Below are 21,141 nucleotides of genomic sequence, written 5' to 3' on the forward strand. Positions count from 1 at the left end.
ATCCATTTTATTTCACTTGTTTTTGACGAAGCCTGCTTAACTTCTGCTTCCAATTATTGTACTGATTCAAGCATTCATATGTGTTTGCTAACACCATAAATAATGGGCTACTTAATCTTATTAAGAGGTTCAGAAGCGCGTGCAGTACAAAATTTAGTTTCCGTTTGAACTAATGATTTTTACAGTACGATATTACCATATATTATCTACTTTTTTCCCCCCATTCTTTTCCCCCTTTATTCTGGTCTAGAAGTTCTGTGAGGTCAAGACTTTTAATATCTAGAAGAATTAATGTTTTAATTGAAATACATGTTCAGCTCTGAGGGTCAGTGGTGTACTTGATCCCGTGTGAGAACTTTGTATGGATGTTTGTGTATTGAAATTACAAAGCTAAAAAAGCCTTTCTTCTCACTTTGGGATGGGACTTTGTATGCAGATAGCCTGCTCTGAAGTGAATTGAAGCAAAACACAAGCTTTGAAAGACAATTACACAGTTGAATGTTGAGGGTTTTAGGGAATATTGTGGCAACTTTTGGATTTGCAAACATGGAGGCTAGCTGGGTAGCAATCATGAACTTTGAAAAGTTCATTTGTTGAAAGTGATGTTTTCGTAGTCTGTGCAAATCTATGATAATGTTCTTGTTTTAAGTGGAGAGTAACATAATCAGTTTCATAATGCTCAGTGCAGAGCTTCGTTAATACTTTATTATTTTTTGGTTAGAGAAATCAACTGGGATGCCTCCTAAACTTCATAGCATTTATTCTTATTCAGCGTTTAAATTGATTGGTGATAATTTAGCTTTGCTATTTTTTTAAAAAGAAAAACCTCTAGTACTGTACTCCACATGTTTTCGCAATCAGTAAGTATGCAGATAAAGTTCTTTCTATTCCACTTAGCACAATTTTAAATTATCAGCAAGTTAAGTATATTCAACTGCTTATCTACAGAGAGGCATGTAGGACTCCAATTAAGTTTACATGGATAAATGCAGATTTGTGTTTGCAGACGTCAAGATGACAGAAGCTTAATACTGTAAAAAGGCTAATCAACACTGAATATGTTTAGTGTCAGTAAATATTTATAGTGAAAACATTGCCTATGGTTTTGTGCCTTGGCATTCCAAGTTCTGATTTTTAGTGAGTAAAAATGTGGTGTGATATCCTGTTTATAAACATGCTATAAAATTTTCGTTTTCTATAAAATTAATTTTATTGTCTTTTTCTTCTTTGTGGTTTTTTGGGAAGACGGGTTAGGAGTTAGCCTACAGCTTGTAAGTTAATAAAAAATGTGGTATATTTAGCAAGGTTCTAAGGCAGATGTAATCCAGAGAATGAGGAGGGGAAGGGGGCAAGATAACGAGATGGGTAGTATGAGGAGTAATTTCTTCTGATTATAATTTTATTTTTTTTAATGAGAGCCGCTTCAAATAGTCGTTACTAATCACCTCTGGTCAACAATGTGATTGTTTGGTGTGCTCATGTATTTGTTAGGCAATAACTACAGTTTAACTGGAAGATTAATTGAACCTCAGGAATATGTGTTTGTTTTATATAAAACACATAAATATATAATTGTTTAAAATTTCATTAGATCTCCAGAAGTTAATTGCTAGTCTGCTCTCTTTTACAAATGTGTTCTGGAAAATAGTGTGTCAAAATTTAAATCCAAGAAGTACATCTTAAACTGAGCTTCTACTGATGTAATATTGTATGAAGAATACAGCCAAGTGAATGAAAAAAAAAAAAAAAGAGGTACAAGGAACATTGATTATTATTTTTTATTATGTTTTGACTTAGAGAAATGAAGAATATAACTGTAACTGTGGTTCTGCATCAGTCTTAACAGTGTAAAAAAATGATGCTGAAGTGAAATTTTGTTTTCTGGAGGGGAAATAAATTGATATAGTTGAGGATTTTGTTTGTTTGTTGGAAATGTCATGGCTTGTCAGGTTAACAAATGTGATTTTGTTCCTGGCAGACTGCAGACCTGGTCAAGAAAAAGAAAAATTCCCTGAAAACCACTGCAACATAAATACAATATACTTCAGTTTAGTGTCTAACTTTGCATGAAATAAGCACTGCCTGTTAGCCTCTGTTTGATCCTGTGAGAGTGTGGGGCTAATGTCTGGCCAGTGTTTTGGAAGCAGCAGGTAGTCAGGAGCAAGCTGCTCTAGGGGTCCATAGTTCTGTAGCCTAGCAGTTACTCACACACAGATGGAGACCTTATGAACTTTGACAGAGGTCATGCTAAATTGCAAATCTAAAACTTCTAGACTTCTGAAGGATTACACTGATACTTTCTTTTTTTTTTTAAAGCCATAGGATTGGGAACAGTACTAAAGGTATCAACTCAGTTTTTGAAAAGTAGATCAGCCACACAATCATTGCTCACATAATGATCATGGAGACTGATAAAGATAGCCTTTTATGATACTTTAAAGGAAAACTGTTGCATATTAAATTTTTAATTTACATATATAAAATATGTATGTTATATTGCTTCCCAAATGCCTAGGCTTGTCTGCTCTATTGAACTTGTTAAAGGAATTTTGGAGCTTAAAGCATTGCAGAAGCCTCTGATTTTTCTGATGCATATGAGTTGGAAATAATTAAGATACTCATAGTATTTTTTTTGATTTCAGGTCTTTTGGGGCAGTCAGTTGAAACACCAAGCTCTCTGTCAGCTGTCATCAGCCATCATCTCACCAGGGATCTTATAGCAGTTTAGGAAAGAAAAACATGAGATGATCTGGTTACACATTGTAGTGTGTTTAAATCCTGGATTCAGTCAAAGTCGGGGAGCACTGAAGAGCTCCTCTTTTGTCTTCTAATTATAGTCCTGAAGCTGTACTTAACAGATGAAAATCTCTGTGATATTTCAACTTACTATTCAAATGGGAAAATGTGGGGGGATTTTGTAGTAGCCAAAGAAGGACTTTATTTGTTTCCAAGTTGTAGTCGTTTAGCATAAGATTTTTTAAAATTTTTTTTTTGTTTAGTGGAGATACAATGTGAGTTTCATTCAGTGTTTGTGAAATCAGGGTCCATGAATAACTATCTAGGTCACAGACAGCAAGGAGGCTGATCCTCTTCTAATCAAATGGTCAAATTTTTATCTTGTCACCATTGAACTGGTTGTGTAATGTGCTACTTAATGGCTCATGCACTAATCTTTAAAGCTATGACTTCATGATTCAGTGAGGCTGAGTCTGACTCTGTTGAAAGTGGTTTCAGTGACGGCCACACAGAGAGCTTGAAAATTCACACCAGCAGTAGACTGTAGGGGAAAAAAAGCTTTAAAACTGTTTGAACTGGTCTGCATATAAAATAACAAGAATGTTATTCATGCTTCTAAACTGGAAAAACACAAAGGGAGAAGATGGTAGCGCAAAAGAATCTCCTTCTGTAGCCCCAGCAATTCGCAGTTGCTGTACTGCTGGTGTCTTTGCTTTGGTGAGATTCTTGATAGGGGAAAAAAAATCCAAGTAGCTTAATTTGCAGTTGGGAGACCTGATTTTGCAATGAATCCTTGTTCAAGTTATTTTAAACTAGAGCTATTAGAAAAAATCTGCAAATAACTTTCAGAGTCATGTCCTCACTGTATTAATCATAATAACTTGTAAGTAAACATACCTAAACTTAAAGTTCAGAATCTTGTGCTTTACAAGAGTTATGGGTGCACGGACAAGTTTTTACAAGATAAACTAGTTTGTGATGTGCTCTGCATTTTATACTTCATGGTGTGCACCTAACACCAAAGTTCATGTGAGCTGGCAAATGCAATGTGATTTGGAGCTGCCTGTCCCTCTGACGCTGAGAGGAAAGAATGTGAATTACTTTGGATTTCCTGAAGGGTGAGAATGTGCACACCCCGAGGTTGGATAACCTCTTTCCTATAGCAGCTTCCTCATTTATCCATACCTGGAATAGATGCAACAGCTCCATAAATTTACAGTTTATGCTCCTGAATTGCATGTCTATTTCAGCTTCTCTTAAGCAATGTTAATGTTTATGAGGCAGTGTTATTCTCTAGTCATGTTGGGATCGAACTATCATGGCTCTTCAAATTTTCTGTTACAATCTCTTTCCAAAATTGAAAAGAGAGTTGAGATAAAGATAGTGGTTTTTCTCTTAAACTTTTTTTCCAGAGATGACCTGTGTGCTACTCAAAAGAGGAAGTACCTTCTCTTTGAAAACTGTTTGGAGTGCAGTAGGCAGAACATAATTTAAATTATTATCTGGGGATTTATTTCTCTGGGATTTTTTTGCACCTCCTTTCCTCTCCCACCTCCTTTGAAGACTTTTGAAGTGAAATGACTTTTAATGACCATCATATTCAGTGCTAAACTGGAAGCGCTTCTGGCAAAGTGCAGTTTGGCATTAAGTTACTAACTTGGTTACACTGCCACATTAAATTGGAAGAAAAATAAAGCTTGGAGGATTTCAGAAAGTCATCTAGTCCCACTGCCTGAACTAAGGCGTACCAACTATACCTGCATCCTGACAGGTGTTTCTTTAACCTGTTTTTAAATGTTTTCACTGACTCCAGAATCTTTCCCTAGGCAATCTTTTTCCAGTGTTAACTATCCTTAGTACGTATCTTGTGCTGACATCTACTCCTGATTACTTTTTTTTCCAGCCTACACTGGAAATGGGATATGGTTTATTCTTTTCCTTGCTAAGACAAGTTAATCTTTACTCATCTGTGAGGAAGGGGCAGAGGACTTTGTGTTGTGTGCAAGTACCACACTGACACTGGCAGCATCCTTTGAGCTCTGTAGCTTTAGATTACGTTTGTTAGGAGTTGTCTTTCTTTGTTGGCACAAAAAGTAGGGGAAAAGAAGGGAAAGAAAAACATGAAAAAAAGAAAGACAGGAGGCAGGCTGTGAAGTGAAATGAAAGGCAATGAAGAAATTCAGAAAAAAGAAAAAAGTATAGTCAAAGAATTGAAGTACAAAAGTGGCTATAAGGGCTCTATGATAAGTAATTTTTTAATTAAGGAAAATGTTTTTCGGGGGCAAGGGGGGTGCTTTTTGCCTAACAGGGTCATGGAATGGTGCTAAAGGTGGAAAGGGCATTCGATAAAAGAATTGGCCAGGCAAGGTTGGATAAAGGTATATACAGAGCAAGCAATATATTTCTTTGTTTTGTAAGTTGCATAGGAGTTTCTTATGACTTATAAATGATAAAAATGTTATAAAATTATGTATAAGTGATAAAACTTTTTACTCTCTTTCATTACCGTGATTGGAGTGTAACATGGCGCATATCTTCCACAGGAGCGTGTGTATGTAAGGTGGCAGGATGACAAGGTGGACCAGGGTTCACTGGAATTGTGCTGACACTTATGGTCATGACTAATCTGTCATTTCAAGGAGATGGCTCTGGTCTTGCCTACATCTGCTAGGACTGAACCAAAAGTCTCTTGGTTGTGCTTGCTGTCATTGACTTAACTAGGTGTTTGAGTTAGGCTTGCTGAGGTGAAAGTTTGGAAGGTTTACTTAATTAAACTGAGTGTTTAAGGAGGGTATCTTGAGGCAGGAGTGCAACAAACCTGGTATATCTGCATTGATTACATCAGTTCTATGGTCTCTAAGCTGTGAACAAGTATTTATTCTACAAAGATGAGAGCTTGTATTTTTACAAGTCCTCTCCTACTGTAATTTGTGATTAATATGTTTACCTGGTTTTGTATTGATTTTTTTGTTTTCAGGTGTGGCTCACAATATTTCTTTACTGCGAGAAGTGATCATCCATCCACGCTTTGTTCAAGGAGACATCAGCACTAAATTCCTTCCTGAAGTCTATCCTGATGGTTTTAAAGGTTTGTTCCATTTGGGAATGTTTCTTTTTTTCTTGAGAGGTGTCGTTTCTGATTATTGTTCCTTTACATTTATAGACTGACAGGTTCCCAAATCAGTCTTTACTATTTTTTCCTCAAATGTATCTGTGCATACACACAATTAGAGTTTTTAAATAATGCATAATATAATTGAAACAGTTACTTTACTTTCAAGGAGGCAAAATACATACTTGTAGTGACAAAATAGTAAATGAAGTACATCCAAAGTCAAGAAAAACAATTTGTAGGTGATATGAAATATGTAAAATAAATATCGATTCAATGCTGCCATGCTATTGTGCTTCATTACAGACAATGCTCCTACTATTAACTAAAGATAAGATTTCTCTTTAGTCAACACTATTGCTTCTCCAGTGAGTTTCTGCTGCATCTTTAGAATCGCTTTTGGCACCCTTTGTATTCACTGTAGCATTGTCTGGAGCATCTGGCATTTTATCGGAGTATTTCAGTAACCTGGTCTTAATACTCATTACACACAGTGATGGGCATCACCTTGAAATTATTAACTCATACACTAGGTTAACGTAAACACATATGCAAATGTTTCTTTACAACAACTCAGTTGCAAAAACGTATAACAACAGTTGGTAGAGAAATGTAAGTAAACTAATAGATTGCTTTCCTTTCACAAGGATCAAATGTCAAAAGGTGGTCTTCTCTCTCAGCCAACCTGCTGTAGATGCTTTCTTGACCTGTGTGGTCAGAGACTCAGTCCTTCTACAGAGACCTCACACCTCAGCTGACATTCATCAGGCAGAACCTCTCCCTTATTAAAAAAAAAAAAAAAGACAATGTTTATAGCTCATCATTCATGGGTCCTTTATGAATCCCATGGAGATTCCTTTCTCCCCCATTCATCATTAATCCAATGTGGCAGAATCCTCACCCCACTTTGGAGATGACACTGCCAGATTGGCAGTCACTGGACATGACTGGCATCTTGCCAAATTCTAGTCTCATTAAGGAGCACAACAGATTTTTCCTTACCTCAGGAGTCAGTGTGTGAGTTTGGTGCAAAGAATGTTCATCCATAGAACTACTTGATATCATGGTGTAACTGGCAACTCTGCGTGCTACAGTCCTACACGAGGGATTGATGCATCCAGCTTGTTATTGGCTCCAGACTGTGACCAAAGCAATAGGATTTAGTCACTTTGGGTGACAGTAAGCTTGTGATGGTTGGAGCTCAAATGTTCCTTTGGCATCTTTGCTAAGGTGTACTTAACTAATCTTCAGGTAACTCAGCTGGCTTTCATCTGGCGTAGCCTTAAGGGTACTCTGATCTGCTCTGAAGGCTCAGTGCTGCTGATTAGCGGGTCTGTCTCCCTCCCCTGACACTTTAATACAGAATCCCATGTCCTGTCTCTTTGATGGTTCTGGGACTTTTCAGTCCTTTTCCTCAGTGGATTCAGTTCCTTAAACCACTATAAACCTGCATTTTTTTTATTGTTGCTGCTTTTGTTGGGGTAGGTTTTTGAGAGTTCTTGGGTTGACTTAGCTCATGAAGGAATCTGGTGAACTTCAGGGGATGTGCAAAGTGAGCGGCAGGCTGAGAGTGGGGAGAAGGGAATGGAGGAGAAAGGCGAGGATGCAAGATGTTAGATAGGTTTACACCATGTTGTGAAAAGGCAGCCTCACCTCACACACAGCTGGGAACAATAAAACCAGAAACCATTTTACCCTTATTTGTGATAATGTATCTGGTGGGGCCCTGGGTCACTTGTAAGAAGCTGGGACAGGTTTTACTGACCCAGGAGGAGACCTCTTGCTCTGCCATGGAAAGGCACTCTTGTCTTTTGTTCTTTTGTTCTTGTTTTAATATTTCATATTGGAATGTTAACCTATATCTCATAAGTTAATTACTTGTTGGTCCACAAATTGCAGGATGACAAGAAATTTGTTTTGGGGTCATTTGACATGAACTGTGTATGCACATATATGTGTGCACGTACATACTGATGCAAATGGCTGATTACTGTCGCAGTCTGAGGTAAACAGTAATATTGTATTAACAAGGTCTTAAAGATAAGCTCTTGTTCTAGACACCAGAAGACACAAGAAGAGATATTGTGACAGTTCATAATAGAAACTAATGAATGGCACACAAGAAATGACTAGACCCTGGTCCTGCTGTATGAAAAGTCTTGCTTTTCTTCCATACATCAAATACAAGCATACATTAGCCTTCTTAATGATAAAAAAATGCAGATATCATTATTACAAAGCATTTGTATTTCAAGTCAAGAGTACTGATTCAAAGCTCACTGAAGTAATTGAGAGCCCTTTTAATGATGTAGTTTGCTCTGGATCAGACCCTTCTGGCTTAAAAAAAAAATCGGTGAGTTGAATTAGAGGATAGTTTTTTAAGTACGTATTGAAAAATATTTCTGCAAAGGCTCTAGTGGGAACTGTTGAAGCAAGCAAGGGTGGTGGGTGGATGATGGGTAGAAGCTCAGCAAGAGAAACAAAGGCAAATTAGCTTATGTGATTATCAATTCAAATTAACTCTACTCACTTCAACTAACTTTTTAATATAAACACCCAGGGTAAACTTTGCTAGGAGGATTTGAAAATTAAGTAGCTTCATATATCTTAATATTGTTTATAAAAGACATTTAGCTGTAAAAGAAATCAGGGATAATCTGAAAAATTAGGGCAATGTGTAGCCAAAGTGGATTTGGAAATGCCTAGAAATAGGTGCTGCTGTTAACAGTAGGAATCCATACCAGAAGTGTTTTAAATTTGGAAGACTTAAGACATAAAAAAATTTCAGTGAGGATGTGTGCTATATTAATGCTTGAGCACAGTCCAGTGTGTTTCTTTTATAAACTACACAATTGTCACTGTTGGCCTACATTGATGGCAAGTAATGAATGTCAGCTGTGTTCTTTCTGGTGACTGCATGAAGTACTGGCCCATTTCTTAATGCGCATTTGTCTTCAAATATAAATATTAACTTTAGTCTTGCTTAAGAGTTAAGTAAGAGATGCTTTGTTTTCCAGGCTCATTTTCAGGGGTTTCATTATAAGTCCTTTATTAGAAGGCTTTTACTATAAGTTAAGAAAAAATTAATTATTAGAAATATCTTGGCAGCTTTTCCATTAACCTGTGATGCCCACTTCAAATTACATTTAGAATGGGAATGTTTAGTAATTTTCGTGATTAGGGTTTAACTCTTTTTCTTCCCTTCTTTAAATAAGCACTCATTAACAAAACCAATTTGTTTATTGCAAGTTATTTTAAAATATTGCTGTGCTGAAAGTAACCTTGCTCAGGGTATGATTAGTGTGGGAAAACAGCTGCTGCCATACCCTTTTGTTGTCTGTACGAGGGATGGACGGCTAGAATGCCGGCTGGCAGTGGGTCAGCTGGAGTGGGTCATTGCTCTGAGCACATATGCGTGCTTTGGGAGGAGTGTGGATCTGAGGGTGTGTGCAGCAACCCTGATTAGGTCAGGCGACACCAATACATCTGTCTTAGAGTGGCCTCCAAGCACTTTGCTCACAGAATAAAAATGTTTGCCAAGCATGCAGGAGTAGCCCATACTCCTAGGTAAGAGTATTGTCAGATGAGCTGTGCTTCTACAGCTTCCAGGCAGCCTGGGATGTCTCTGTTCCTTCCTCTGCACCTCCCGCATGGTGAGAAAGGAATATACTATCTATTATCCCTATTTTGTAGGCACAGAAAGTATCTCTGTTTTCACAAAGATCCAAGAGGAGTCTTTGACAAAGAACAAATTAAACTCCAGGATCCTTAGGTTAGTATCCTAAGGTTAGCATCCTATTCATTGGTTCATTCTTTGTGGTTCAGTCTGTCTCACAGTTAAGTTTTTCCTGGATATCTGTTATAATATTGAGATTTATTTTTTTTTAGTGGTCCACTCCTCCTGGTTATTAAATGATGACACAAGCATTTGAGATGTGGTTTAAACCCAGCCGGTAACAAAGCACCACGCAGCCGCTCACTCACTCCCCCCACCCCGGCCACGGCCCCAGTGGGATGAGGAGAAAATATAAAGGCAGGCTCGTGGGTCGAGATGAGGACAGGGAGGGATCACTCACTGCTTATGGTCACGGGCAAAAGACAGGCTCGGCTTGGGGAAGAAACAAAATCAATTTAATTTGCTACCAGTCGAACCAAACCAAGGATAATGGGGAGTAAACCCCAACCCGAGAGCAGCTTCCCCCCCGCCCTCCCTCCTTCCCGCCTCAGCCCCACTCCCGGTTCTCTCTCCCTGGGGAACAGGGGACGGGGGCTGGGGTCGGTTCCTCCCCCCTTGTCTCTGCCGCTCCTTCCTCCTCAGGGGGAGGAGGACTCCGCGCTCGGCCCCTGCTCCGCCGTGGGGTCCCTCCCATGGGAGACAGTCCTCCACAAACTGCCCCGGCACAGGTCCCTCCCGCAGGCCGCAGTCCTTCAGTCCCAGGCTGCCCCAGCGCGGGCTTCCCCAGGGAGCGGCGGCCATCTTGTGGGGCACCCACCCCCTGCTCCGGCGTGGGCTCCTCTCTCCCCGGGCTGCAGGTGGGCATCTGCTCCCCCGCTCCCCTCCGTGGGGATCAACCTCCTCCCCTCACTCCCTGACCTCGGGATCTGCACAGGGGTTCCTCTCACACCCCAATCCCCCGACTCCCAGCAGGTTTCCCCTCTGGAATCTGTTCTCCCAGAGGCGGGTCCGGCTCCCAGCCGGGGAAGCTTCCAGCAGCTTCCAGCAGGAGCCGTCCCTGCCGACCCTCACCCGCCACACAAACCAAAACCAGCTTGGTTGGTCACTTTTGGAGAGATAAGCTGCACAAATGAGAAATGGGGCATTTTCCAAGAGGTTGTCACAAAAGTCATACCACAACACAGGGGAAAAAAGGAAAAAGAATCCTTTACTTCCCCTCTTCTAGCATGTTTACTTCATTTGGGTGGTGAGGAAGAGCAGAAGTTCTGATGGACAATCCTTTATGTTAACTGATTTCTAATACAGAAAGGAAGAAGGAGGAAGCACCTCTCCCTCCTGCAATTGTGTATTGGCTCGAGAGACTGTGTGTGAGGTGAAGGCTTTTAGGTACACTGTGTTTGTTATAATTATGTGGGTTGGTGGAAATGATTAATCCACTTTACTCAACACTTACTAAACCACCTCTAGCATACTGTGTCCAGTTTTAACCCTCTCACGCATATAAGAAGGATGTCAATAAAGTTGAGTAAGTCTAGCGAAGAGCCACCAGGGTGGTGGTGGGGTTGGCACAGAGGACCTGTGAGGAGCGGCTGGGAGAACAAGGCTTGTTTAGCCTGGAAATAAGAAAGCTTAGGGTGAGCCTAGTGGCAGCCTTCTTGTACCTCTGAGGGGTTCCCAGGAAGATGAAGCCAGGCTCTTCAGTGAGTTGCACAGCAGCAGAGCAAGATAGTGGTCATAAATTGGAGATACTCAAAACCTGACTGCACAAACCTCTGAGCAACCTGGTCTGAATTTGGTGTTGAGATTGCTTGGTGGAGTGGGGGGGGTGCACTGAATACACTAAAGACCTCCCAAGGACCCTTCAAGCTCAGTCATTCCATGATTCTGTTATGAACGAAAGTGCTTTTTAGATGAATTGGGACTGTAGATATGACTTTTAAATTTAAGTCTGGTGACTTCTGTTTTCAGTTGGAGGGGGGAATGCAACTTCCCCTGGCTGTGTTAGTGTTAGAAGGAAGGGAGAGGATGGTTGCTGTTAATTCTATTAATCTTCTCCACACTGGAATCTAATCTTTGTCTTCATTTTATGAAGCTACTGGATTATAAAAATTGACTTAACATCTTACTTGACTTTCTTCTTTCTGGCAGATGAAGCCAAGAAACATTTCTTGGACTGTCAGTAATCCCTTTTGAATTCAAAACCGAGGTTTTCTTTCTCTGTGCTGTAGCATCCATCTTATAAGTTATCATGAGCTCTCTGAGAGACGTACTTCTTCACTATTCTGAATGGTTTGAGATTGCATATGCAGACAATATTGTCTGTCTTTTACCATGACCGTTTGGGTGGAGCAAAGCTCTGCTGGACTTCAGAAGAAATTAAACCCTTTAATAACATCCAGCTTTGTATTCTGCCTCAGCCTACTTGGTATACATGCTGTCTCTAATGGTCAACTTCAAAATCCACTGGGGAAAAACTTGAGCCAAAACAGAACCTAGGAATGATATAAACATTGCCTGCATTGGTATGGATCTGAATTATGCATTGCACTTTCTATCTTACCCATTTTGCTTTAGATTTTTGTTCTTCCCAATCAGAAAACAGTCACTTTTCAAGTATTAAGTAACAGACTGGGATGCATAACCAGGGCTTGTTTGTTTTGTTTGTTTTTTTTCCGGTAATTGATAGTAGGAAACACATTTCTAGGGCAAAATGCAAATGAGGCTGTTATGGGAAAAATGACCTTTTATGTAATTTAATTTGAAGTTGGTTATGTAAAGTAATTGCATGAACCTTTTTGACTCAGCTTGGGGGATACTGGGATAATATTGATTTAAGCAATCATAACATCAGGGAAATGAGAGAGAAATACTTTTTCCTTGTCTTCCTTCCGAACAGGGTTCTGTCATTTAGTACTAATAGATGCGTGCGGTCTAGTTTTAAATAGTATGAAGAACAGTGTTTCCACTCCTTTAGCTGTGACTTAATTTTATAGCCATTAATCCTGTTTTACGTTCACCTTATATAATTCAGCTCAGTGATGATAGTGATAATGGAGAAGTATATCCCAGGTTGAGCAGAGAGATTTGGGAGCTGATTTACATTTTATGGTGGAGATGAAATCTCTGTGTAGTGCAGGAGTCTGCAGTGATGACAGTAGGAAAGAGCAACGGCAGAACTTCCCACGTTGGAAGCTGGGGAACCTTTGCTCCTTTACACATTTCACTCCCTATGAAGGCAGCACTTGGAGAAATGCCCCAGAGGTAGCTTCGTTACTTTTCAGATCAATCTTCTGCGTGGTGAATGTGAAACGCTGCGTTGTTATATCTTTATTGATGGTGAATATTAACTTGTACCTCAAGACACCCAGTTGAAATCCTGAGGGGTGGCTTCTAAAGTAAAATAATACTTGAAGTGAAACAAAGGTATCACTATCAGGAACGTTTGTGTATTTCCAAATATAGTAATGTAATTGAAAGCTTAACTTCAAAACTGTTTAAAATTCTGCTGAGCGTAGCAGCAGAGCAAGAGCAGAAGGCAAGGGAAATGGGACTGGAGTTCAGAGAACTAAGGCAGGACTGACAGCAGTCAGTCTTGTGTAATAAAGGTAAATTGCCATCCTTAGGAAGCAGCCTTTAATCAAGCTTTCGAGGTATGCCTCCAAAGTTATGCTAAGGACATTCTGTGGTAGGATTGTATATTTACTGCCAAAGACCAAAACCTAATTTTGGTATGTTCTTGTTAACAGTTTATATTATCTCCCAGAAATCCCACATTGGATACTACAGTCATGATGGGTTTTCTGCTTGCCACATCTATGCCGCAACTAATGCTAATAGTGACAAATAGAGAAAGTGGATAAATATTTTTTTCGTGTTTGTGATAATAAGGTGGTGAATGTAACTCTTGATCAGTTGTTAACCTGTTTTAAATTATTGACCTTTGTTCACTGTTTGGAGTTTGATTTCTATTGAATATACAGGGAGAAAATAGTTTTAGCAGCACAGCAAGTGCAAGAGCAGTTATTGATTTTATCCAAGATGAAGGTCATGCAATAAAACCTTCAAACTGGGATCTTTCTAGTTTTACCTTGTTCCTTTATATGAGTTGATACCAGCAGTGTGTGTTGGAGCAGGTGGGAACATGCAGTTTTGGTCACTCGGACTTGTCATGGGTGTTAGGCAGGGTGACTGAAAAGCAAAGGTTTTAGCATAGATTCCTGATGTATCTTTAGCTGAGACACGTAAACAAATAATCAATTTTAGATACAGCATTTTGGAAAAATGATCGCAGAGCTTCTTCACTGTGTGTAAACAATTGGAAAATCAGCACATTTCAGAGCCAGATAGTTGATGTCATTGCATTGTATAATTATTTAAGGCTTATATATACACGTGTGTGTGTGTATATACACAAATAGTACAGAAGTTCAGCATTTTTTGACTTTCGCTTTGCAATCAGTTTTTCTAGTAACTGGCAAAGGAAGGATCAAGTTTGTTTCTCAAGCCAGTTCCTCAACCTTTCAGCATTTGTATTTCTGCATGCATTTGTTAAAGTGAAGAGTTTCCATTTCAAGGCAGATAAAAAATAATAAATACTGAGCAAAGGAAGCTGCAGTAATCTTTAGCCAGAATGTGTTAACGTGGACTAAATTAAAAATAGACTGATGCAGAATTGCTGGCTTTTGTTATTTTTAAATTTTTTGGCCTGTGACAGCTCCTTTTTTACTATTGGCTGGAACTGTAATGAGTGTGTTTCCATCACCATGGCATGTGATTGCATTGCTGAGGTAGACTCCAAGCAGCCTCTTTACCTATTCATATTTAATAAGCCCAGTGGAGTGATGGGTCCTGTGCAGAAGACGTCCTGTTTTGAAATCATGCACTTGTTACTGTGAAGTCTGCTCCAGTCCTCTTCAGAGGGCTCCATTCTGGGTTTTCTAGAGGATTGTATTAGTCTTGTTTTATGCTGCTGATAGAAATTGTCACTTGCTGGTGACCGGTACTGGGGCACGTGAATTAACATTACATACAGTAGCACTGAGGTGATGGGAGAGTGGAGATGTAGAACGGAGCTGTGTAACTGTTTCTCTGCTGCAGGACTGGAAGCGAACGTGCCCCCCTCCCCGCCCGGGTAGAGTTGCTCAGGGAAATACAGCCTTCTAAACCCCTTCCCCTCCCTCTTCCCCCATCCCTTCATGTGAAATCCATACTTGCCATGGATGATGGCATTGGTTGTGATACATACATGTAAAGCACTTTTTGAGAGCTGTGTTGTACCTGAGTTCAGCTGAGTCTTTCAGTCTCAACCTTTATCTTTTTTTTAACTTTATTTATTGTGTTATCCTCCCCCATGGCTTTTTGAAACACGCTTGCTTTCATCTGTGCAAAAATCTCCCTCCTGAGGATAGTTTGCCTCTTTTTCTCCATGACAATTCAGCTTTGCACTTCTTGTCCTCTTCTACATCATCTTTAACTTCCTGCTACTGCCTTATGGACTGGGTATTTTACTTGTCCTTTTGCTCCTTCTCACATCAGTTTTGACTGTTTTACTTCTCTGGTGACACCAGTCTTGGCCACCTATTTGCCAGCTTTTCATACCAAATCTGTGTTGTGTGGTTTCTAACCTAAAGATGGGAAGGGCAAAGTTCTGTCACTGTGCTCTGTCTTTTAGCCTGCTGAATGGACAATTGAATTTCTAATTAACCTTCACTTTCTGCAACAAGACCAGGTTGGGAGAAAACCTGCTTCCAATCACCCTGCTTTGCACCTTTTTGTCCAAATCTTTATTAGCTTGCCTGCCTTCAGATTGTAGGCTACTTTGAGCCATTTTTCTGCTTACGAAGTGCCAAACATGACTTTGACTCTGTTAGTTGCAAACTGATGATTACACATAATGGCACTAAGTGACCCAGGGCTGACAAGTAGTTTTATCCCCATTTATTTCTGGGGTTTATACTGTTGCGTTATCCCTTTTGCTTGGAAGATCTGTAGCCTTTGCAAGGTAAAGTACTGAGAAAGAATGCTGTATATTTTGAGTAAGTTCTAATGTGCAGATGGATTCCTTACCAGCATGAGGCACAATATGTCAACCAGTGACATTTCAGTAACGAAAACAAGATGCTGCAGTATCGTTCGGTTTTTTTTCTTTCAGTTGTCAAATTGTTTTTAACAGAGATACCAGTGTTAGCAGTAGGGCTGGTCTGTATGAAAACATGCAATTTAAACTCTGAAATGCAGAGTGTCTGCTCTGCTAAGCCTCATCTTAATTCAGAGGGAAAAATGTAGGTTTCATGTATAAGGACTGAGCAGTGTCGTCACTGGTAGTTGTTACTTTCTGTGTCTGCAGTACCTAATTTTTTTTTTTTTTAACTGCTTTCTGAAAACTAGGACACAAGTTGACAGATCTTGAACGAAGAGAACTACTGGCAACAGCAGCGTCTTTGTACGTGGCTGAACAACTGAGATCACAGCGATTTCTAGGGACTCCAAGGTAAGTTTGTTTCTAGGAACTCAGATGTGCTGATGCGTTTTGTTAATGGCATCTTCTCATGCATGAGAGACACTGGTGAGAAACTGCATGGTTTCTTAATATAGTCTGTTTTTTCTAAATTCAAATGAGTTGTGGCTCACATTTCCCTACTCACACAAGTCATACGTGATTATTTTTATTCTACATATTAGCAAACTAATAGGCGCAAAAATGTGTTACAAGCCAGTACAGTAATTAATGCACATCAGGAGTTTCATTAATGCAAAATGTTGCTGCATTAGTAACTAACCACAAATTGAGCATCACAAATTTCCCATGTGCCCTTTTGAAGCGATCTAAGCACTCTGGGATAATATGAATATTCAGCTACAGAGCTTTAAAATATTGTGGATTCGTGAGTAATTTGCTACCTTGATGAAGAATCTTAATAGTTTAGGGTCCAACTCTAAAAACACTTCTGACTGGTAAACGCTGGAAGAGTCAGCACCTTGCTTTAAGTATGTTTTTTGGTGTTCTTGTTTCCCCACTCCCTCATTCTTTTGGATAGTAGCTGCTAGTAACCTAGGTAGTACTGTTAACTGGCCAGCCATTGCAGTAGCTTGTGTCAAAATACTAACTCACTTCTTCGGCTTTTTGGAAGAATATGCTGCTTTCCTCTAGCATGTTTTGAGCTTTTGTTGTCCTCTGGCCCATCATTGTCGATGCCTTGAGACCTTCTATTAGAACAATTGAATTTGTGAAACTTGCTTGGGTAGTTGGTGTTTGCAATGCTTGTTGCAACAGTGAATCCTACCTTCAGCATGACTCTTTCTTCTTGCCTCACGTTCTTTAATGTAGTTGCGTGTGTGTGTGTTTGTGTGAGAGGGAAGTCAGAATGCAGGATAGACATTATTCACATTCCATGCCAGTGGTTTGACAGTGTATTCTATTACTGATTTTACAGTGGTCAGGAATAAATCAAATGTGGTTTCAAGAAGTCTTTATTTTTATTTGTACCCACAAAGATAAATAGTACCATATGGTGTTAAAAAAAAAAAAAAGAAAAAAAGAAAAAAAAAAAGAGAGACTTAGGGCGAGCATAACGGCTTTGTAATATATAGCATATGTAGGCCTAGGTCATTGCTTGCCTTATGCACCTATAGGGGAAAATAAAGCACCTTTTTATTTCCTTCCAAGAGTTATATCTTCCATACCAAATGGCATAAGGAGAAGAACAGACACTCGAAGGCCACTGTTCCCTAAATAAAAGATGAATGAGGGAAAACGAGGAGGAGCTTTGATTGTAGTTTTTACTGGCAAGCGTAGGAAGTTCAGTAGTCTGGTACAGCTATAGAGAAGTAATGGATTACTTTGTACTTAGAGAAAGGATAGGAATTGTTGATTTGAGTTGTGATTCTCAAACTGCTATTGTATTCCCTGCTCTGATTGGAGATTTTTTCCCTCTGGCCTGTAAAATGTTCTTACTTGCTAAAAAAAAAAGGACAGGACTCCAATTTTTGAAGAATCTTTTATGTTTTCTTTCTATTGCAAGTATTTTCTTTCAGTACTAGGTGTTTCTGCATCTTAATAGAAAAGACATATACAACTATTTTAACTGAGATATCAGATATGCAAACGAAGTATTGCATTGAGCAATCAGGCATGGTCATTCATCTCTTTTTGTGCTGCATTAGGGGAAAAAATATAGACCCCTGCTTTGAAAAAAATTAGCTTATTTTTGGAGTCTCAACTCCCTAGCATATATTCCTCCTCCATGAGCAGAGAAGGCAGCAGAGTCTGACCACATGAAATTTCTAAGACTAGATAAAGGTCTGATTTTTCAGATTTTAAATGGTGAAGCTAACAAATCTTTTCAGTACAGGGAAGATCACTTTCTCTTGCCATGATGGGGTGTACTTACGTTCAGCTCAGCTGTCAAAGGATGGTCTTTGCTGAGGTATATGCAGATCTGGAATGAATGCTTCAGATGCTGAGCTTTAAAATTTTCTCCAAGTGGTGGCCAAGTGTAGTTCTTATTGAATAGGTCACAGTTTCAATCCACGTATATTGTTATATCTACTTGTTTTAATGATAGTAAAGCTGCCTGTTTGAGGCCAAGTAAGGACAAGATAATGCAAAAAAGGCTTACTGGTAAGTTACTTCTGAAGCAAACCAAACCTGATAATGATACCCTTTCCTCAAAATCATGCAGCTCCTTCAGAGGAACAGTCAAAGAAGCGAAGGCAGAATGAGGTCAAAGGATTGTGCAGTGTCCTGGACGGTGTTCTCCATTCCTTAGAGCAGCTAGTGGACTCCCTCTAGAGGGGACTGAGGACTGTGGAGCATACAAGTTACTGCAGTCCCATCAAGGATCCTTCATGGCATGTCCTCAACTTACCGAAACTGCATCTGACTTGTTTTTGAAGGTGTTCCATGTCGTGGGTACTTTTTAGGGAGCAGGATTGTGGCCACAGAAAGCACATCTCTATTGGTATGACTGCAATCTGTTTGAAAAATACTAGTAAACAAAAAGTGCAGAGTAGGAACCTGTGCTACTGGCAACAAACCAAAAAGGCCAGTTGTAATCTTGGATGCGGTTCACTGTGGCAGAATTGGGTGTTTGGAGTCTGTGTGAATTTTAAATCCATGTTGGAGCATGTAAGCAGATTAGACAGACTGCACGCTCCAAAGTTGATTCATAACATTGTCCTAATGGTTTGGAAAAGTACATTGACATGTTGATCATCATCTTAAAAATTTCAGCTCTCTGGCACTATTTATGTTGACAGCATTTTTTTTCTTTTGCATGCACTGAAAGCAATTGAGGAATTTTTGTGTAAGGAATTGCACTGAAAAGTAGTATTTTGAAATCATGCATTATTTCTTCTAAGCTTGTCACAGCTGTCAAATAGACAGTTTTCTGCTGAACTTGAGTTATATGCTTTTCTTTATTTTTTGTTTGTTTTCTTTTCCCTTTTGGGAGCCATATTTGTAATATGCATTCTTTTCAGAACTGTAGGGGTATTTTGGGTTCCCTTTTTTCCCCATGATTTATTCAGCCCAAGCTCAGGATTGTTATTCTAGTCATATAGACAGAAAGAACCATGCTCGAAGTCTTCACAGAAGCTCCACCTTTCACTGTCAGGGCTACTGAGACTGTAATCAGATGAAAGGCAGCTGAGCCAGATTAAGGAATTGTTGTCCCAGCCTGCTTCTCCCTTGGTCTCTGGCTTTCCTCCTCCTTCCCCAGGTACGCAGGTGTGATTGTGTGTGGAGTTGCTTTCTACTCTGGTTCTGCTAAAATGACCTGTATTAGTATAGAAACAGTTTTATAATACTTTAGATCATTCTTACAGAACTAGGTTAAGTACTCATGACAAGTGAAATTATTCTGGAAGAGCTACAAGAGTAGGAATGTGTAGCAAGGAGGAGGAGGTGAGCAGAGGATGGCTCATAAAAGGGGTGCAGAGGTGGGCCTTAGCTCTGTGCCACAGATCAGACTAGTAGCAGTCTCATGATGGGGGTTCTCCTCTACAGTTGATGATATTTGCGGGGATGTGACTGGAAAATACACGTTTTGCAGTGCCCTGGGTGACTGAATCATCAACTGTAAGGTTCTTGCTGGAACGTGCTCTGATGATCAGCGAGCTGTTGCCTCATTAAGGATCAAACACCCAACTTTCTTCAGCTAGCGTCAATTAGATGTGACCCCTGTAGTGGGATTCTTTGTTGCAGTAGTTTGTGTGTTGTGGAGGTTAATACAGGCCACAAGGTGAAGGCCAGTTTGCCTTTCCTGTGTTAGAATAAATTGTATTATGATTTGGGTGGAGCACTCACAGGTGAGTTTCCACTGTCTGCATTGGTATGTGCCCCTGGTCTCTCACCAACAGTCTCCTAGGAGTAATTCGCCAAACTTTAGCAAGAGCAGCTGCTGGAGACCTGTGCATGCTCAGTTACAGGAATACAGACATTTACTTTGTTATGCAACGAATATTTAGAGATTTTCTGTGTTTTTTTTTTTTTTAATTTAACTGGTTGTTATTCAGCCAGTTTTCTTGGGAAGAACGTTGTTGTGGGGTGTGTTGTTGTGTTTTGGTTTGGTTTTTTTTGTTTTGTTTTTTTTAAAGATGATTAGCTAATGAAAATCTTGGTATTTCGTGAGCCAGATACTAATGTGAATATTTCACTGTTACATCCAGATAATAGGGGCCCATGTTTCCTACAGGAAAGAGCCATGAATGATTGATGATTGTTTCATTGTTCAGCTTTCAGTTATTTTACCTAGGACTTTTCCTACTTACTCCATAGTCCAGTTTATTGTGAAACTGGTGCCACCCACAGCTGCTGAACAGATTTACAGCATCTAGTAAAATCCCAAGGTCTTCTAGACAGAACTCGATCTTGTTTCAAGTGGAAACATATTTTGGCTGAAGTGAATCCAGCTTATTTTATGTCTGTTTGATGTAGTTAGCCTTTGAGACCAAAAATGATGTTGTACAGTTGAATCTTCACATTTTGGCTTCAGGCTTGTTTTCATTAGTGGGTTGGGAGGGGAATAGGAGAGTGACTCTCCAGGTGTGGCTACATCATGCTATCTCATGGGTCTACTAATGTGATGTTTATACTTCTAAACCCAATTGCCTACAGCACTTCCTATGCGTTGCTTGTGTTGGCTGCTAAGTGTATTTTCCTAATTTTGCTATGGGTTTTACCCTTTCATCATTTATGACTTGGAAAAAAACAGTGAGGCTGCATGCCCATATTACCTGATACTACATGCAAAAAGATGGTAACACATTGGAAAATATTCTATATTGCTAGCAAAAAACCCTAAAGGTTTTTCTTGCTTGTGTGTTTAATATAGAAGACTGGGATTAGGGAGTCTTGAGTTAAACTTCTAACTGTTCTTGTGGGACCTTAGAGAAGTCAGTTGGGTTGGGCCTCGGTTTACAAAAAGGCAAAATGGCCTTAATACTTTACTGCATTATTGAGGTTTTGTAAATATTTATTTATCAACATGTATAAAGTATTCTGAGACCTAAAGTGGATGATGCTTTCTAAGCATAAAATAATACTTTCACAGGATGGGTAAGTGTATAGTGAGAAATTACAGATAAAATACAAGCAAGTTTTTGTCAAGTTGTGAAG

The 21,141-nt window shown here is 39.5% G+C and overlaps 1 protein-coding gene across 1 annotated transcript in view; it reads left to right on the top strand.

The window, feature by feature from the left end:
- The window catches only part of PCCA (propionyl CoA carboxylase, alpha polypeptide), a 295,541-nt gene that overhangs the window by 141,967 nt on the left and 132,433 nt on the right, over positions 1–21,141 (top strand). Inside the window, exons 17-18 of the mRNA XM_010578343.1 lie at positions 5,714–5,824; positions 15,912–16,014. Of these exons, the coding sequence (XP_010576645.1) occupies positions 5,714–5,824; positions 15,912–16,014 (214 nt within the window). The remainder of the gene's footprint in view (positions 1–5,713; positions 5,825–15,911; positions 16,015–21,141) is intronic.

This window comes from Haliaeetus leucocephalus, unplaced genomic scaffold (assembly GCF_000737465.1).
Source record: "Haliaeetus leucocephalus isolate CR32 unplaced genomic scaffold, Haliaeetus_leucocephalus-4.0 Scaffold626, whole genome shotgun sequence".
Classification (NCBI taxonomy): Eukaryota; Metazoa; Chordata; class Aves; order Accipitriformes; family Accipitridae; genus Haliaeetus; species Haliaeetus leucocephalus.